Source organism: Coturnix japonica, chromosome 10 (genome assembly GCF_054131305.1).
Source record: "Coturnix japonica strain WE chromosome 10, WE-NBRP24, whole genome shotgun sequence".
Classification (NCBI taxonomy): Eukaryota; Metazoa; Chordata; class Aves; order Galliformes; family Phasianidae; genus Coturnix; species Coturnix japonica.
In genome coordinates, this window is record NC_140672.1 from 4,388,861 (window position 1) to 4,392,609 (window position 3,749).

Here is a 3,749-nt window from a genome sequence, read left to right on the forward strand (position 1 = left end):
TCCCGATGGCTCAGGTCTGGTCTGCATATGGGGCCCTCTGTTCCTCTGAGAAGGGAGTCACTCACTATGACCACCCTTCTTTCTTTCATGAAGTCTTGAGGTGTGGTGACCACCTTGCCTTAGGCTCCCTCCGAGGCAGATCCTCCATTGCCTCCCCACTCATATCTCCTTCAGGTCCCAGTATCTCAAACCTATTGCTTAGAGGGAGCTGGGGAAGAGGGCTGGGCAGACAGGGAGGGCTCCCATGAAGCCGAGTTGGGACTCTCTTCTAACCCTCCTGTTGCCATGTGCTTCCATGGTTCAACCCCCCCTTGCCCCAGGTTCTAGTGTTAGCCACCACTATGGCCAAAAAGCCACCGTGACTCAGCAAGAAAGATGGCAAAATGGTGTTTATTAGGACTAATTAACACCTTATATACCTTAATCACTTCGTCTACGCCCCCTAGAGTGTACGTTTGAAATGCGCTCTCAAGACACATCACAAGGTAAGGAACTGAACAGGGGAGGTACTATCAGTGTCACAGCCCGAATCCTCTTTAATGCCTTCAACATCTCACCCTCCCCAAATACAACAGGGTTCTGCCTCGTTAGTACCTACAACACCCTCCTCATCAGTCAGCTCTGTCTGACTGTGACAGGGCAGGGGGTCAACCACTTTTCTGGGAGTATCTCACTGTCACCCTTCCCTCAGGGATGCCAGTAAGTCACTCCATCAGTCAATCTCACACTCACACTCTCTTATGGTCCTGCTGGAACCTCATATCAGAGATTTAATTGAGAGCCCCCTGAGATCCTACAGCATGTTTAGTATTTCTGATGGTGTTTATCTATTTGCCAGTGTTTTAGGTAGTGCCCAGGAGCCCCATTGATAAGAAAACAGACAGGAAATGTCAACTTGTCACAGGGTTTTACAATGTCCTCCAAACCAAAAGATGAACCTTTAGTCTGAGTGAACAAGCAGCTTTTATTCAAGAGACATTTTTGTGGCAATGATGACCAAATATATCATCATGACAGATCCTTTGGGAAAAGTGTCCACGTTTCTACACCTTTCCCTCTTCACTATCTACTCTTCTACCCCACAGTTTTCTCATGGCACTCTTTACCTCTTTATTCCTCAGTGTGTAGATGAGGGGGTTTAGCATGGGGGTGATGATGGTGTAAAATAGGGCCACGATCTTCTCCTCCGAGAGATCACTGGATGGGCGTATGTAGGTGAATGTGCACGGCCCGAAGAACAGAACCACCACGGTGATGTGGGACCCACAGGTGGAGAGGGCCTTGCGCCGTCCTTCGGATGTGTGACTTCTCAAGGAAACCAAGATCACCACGTAAGACACAACCAAGATGACAAAAGAGCTCAGAGGTATCATCCCGCTGTTGGCAATGACAGTGATGCCGATGGTGTAGGTGTCAGCACAGGCCAGCTGTAGCAGGGGATGGACATCGCAGAAGTAGTGGTCAACTTTGTTGGGGCCACAGAAGGGGAGCCGAGCAGTCAGAAGAGTCTGCACAATGGAATGCATGCAGCCCCCCAGCCATGAGCCCACCACCATGCGGCTGCACGTGCGCCTGGTCATGAGCGTGGGGTAGTGGAGAGGTCTGCAGATGGCCGTGTAGCGATCGTAGGCCATCACTGTCAGGATGAAGATCTCTGTGCAGCCAAAGAAATGGACCCCAAAGAGCTGCGCCATGCAGCCCACAAAGGAGATGGTTTTGTTTTTGACAAGGAAGTCAGCAATCATTTTGGGAGCTGTGACAGAGGAGTAACAGATGTCTACAAAGGACAAGTAGCAGAGGAAGAAGTACATGGGGGAGTTCAGGTGTTGGCTGCTCATCACGGTGACAATAATGAGCAGATTTCCCACCACGTTCATTGCATAGAAGCAAAGAAACATCACAAAGTACAGCCCCTGCACACCTCGACTCTCAGAGAGGCCGATGAGAATGAACTCCTTCACACTGCTTGCATTGGTCAGTTGGGCAGCCATACACAACAGACAGCCTGTGCACATGGAAAACCAAAGAGATGTCATTTGATATCATCATCATCACTAATAATGAATTCTACCCCATAGGATTATGGGGGATTATAGGATTCACATAGGATTACTGTTAACCCTACAAGAAGATTTCTTTCCCTGTTCACATAGGATTTCTGTTAACCCTACAAAAAGATTGCTTTCCCTATTCAGGGAAGGGAAGGGAAGGGAAGGGAAGGGAAGGGAAGGGAAGGGAAGGGAAGGGAAGGGAAGGGAAGGGAAGGATGAAGGGAAGGGAAGGGAAGGGAAGGGAAGGGAAGGGAAGGGAAGGGAAGGGAAGGGAAGGGAAGGGAAGGGAAGGGAAGGGAAGGGAAGGGAAGGGAAGGGAAGGGAAGGGAAGGGAAGGGAAGGGAAGGATGAAGGGAAGGGAAGGATGAAGGGAAGGGAAGGATGAAGGGAAGGGAAGGGAAGGGAAGGGAAGGGAAGGGAAGGGAAGGGAAGGGAAGGGAAGGGAAGGGAAGGGAAGGGAAGGGAAGGGAAGGGAAGGGAAGGGAAGGGAAGGGAAGGGAAGGGAAGGGAAGGGAAGGGAAGGGAAGGGAAGGGAAGGGAAGGGAAGGGAAGGGAAGGGAAGGGAAGGGAAGGGAAGGGAAGGGAAGGAAAGGAAAGGAAAGGAAAGGAAAGGAAAGGAAAGGAAAGGAAAGGAAAGGAAAGGAAAGGAAAGGAAAGGAAAGGAAAGGAAAGGAAAGGAAAGGAAAGGAAAGGAAAGGAAAGGAAAGGAAAGGAAAGGAAAGGAAAGGAATAAGGATGAAGGGGCATAATAAAAAGAAGGAAATCAGATAAGCTGGAAAACTTACCTCTTCTGTATTTGCAAGTCTGATTTTTTTTGTGGAAGAGACGTATGATTGTATCTCCTCGATACCTGCATTTCCCAGCAGGGATGTGTTAGGGCACAGAAATTAGAAGAAATGCTGAATGTAAAGCTTCCAGCACTTGCTCCCTATAACCCATCCAATTCTGTATAGCTATTCCCTGCCTATGGGAGAACTGCTCTGCCTGGATAATGGATGTACAGAGGGTGGTGTTCACAGCCCCACAGCAGAGCAGCTCTGAGAAGAAAACCATTTAAATACCTCTCTTCAACCCTCTCCAAGGAAATCTCTCACCTGAATGGTTCCTGGGGCCAGAGGAGGGAGGAGTGAATAGAAGAGGCAAAGGAGATGTGAATTCCATCCTGACTGAGAAGTCTGAGTAAATATACTTTAAAGACCAAGTCATCACTCAGCGCTATAGTTTACCAAAGGGCGGAGGGGCATTAGATCCAAAGAATTAGATCCAAAGCATTCACTTTCTAGCCAGATTTCTAGGAATTAAACAGCACTTCTAGAGATGTCTGTTGGTAAGGAGAGAGAGGCTGCAGAACAAATGAATGTGATCTCTCAAGATCAGGTCAACCAATCAACTCTAACTCATCACTGCTCTGAATACATATCCTGTACTCTGTGCTCTGAATAGTGTCTACTGGAACTCAGAGTCCTGGCTAGGTTAATGGCAGCTCACAGACCCACTGTTGTTGGTAACAACCCTCCAGTTGTTGGGAATGCTCTCCAAATCTCCACTGCAACCCCACCACTGTGGATATGGATGATAGTTGAGTACAAAGGCAATTGGAGATGTGTCTTTCTTAATCACTGCAGTCCATTTCACATTGTAACACTCAGGTGTATTGCCATGTTCTGTTTTGTTCTTGCTGTATTGTTTCACTTATCA

General features: G+C 48.3%; 1 protein-coding gene across 1 annotated transcript; it reads right to left on the reverse strand.

The window, feature by feature from the left end:
* Positions 1-1,043: 1,043 nt before the first annotated feature.
* Positions 1,044-2,122, reverse strand: LOC146759159 (olfactory receptor 4S2-like). The gene has a single exon (XM_085510260.1). The coding sequence runs from the start codon at positions 2,034-2,036 to the stop codon at positions 1,044-1,046; it is 993 nt and encodes a 330-aa protein (XP_085366386.1). The 5' UTR covers positions 2,037-2,122.
* Between the last annotated feature and the right edge of the window lie 1,627 nt (positions 2,123-3,749).

Excerpts from the sequence above, each read along its gene's own strand:
- LOC146759159 (XM_085510260.1), bottom strand. The coding sequence starts at position 2,036 with ATGACATCTCTTTGGTTTTCCATGTGCACAGGCTGTCTGTTGTGTATG.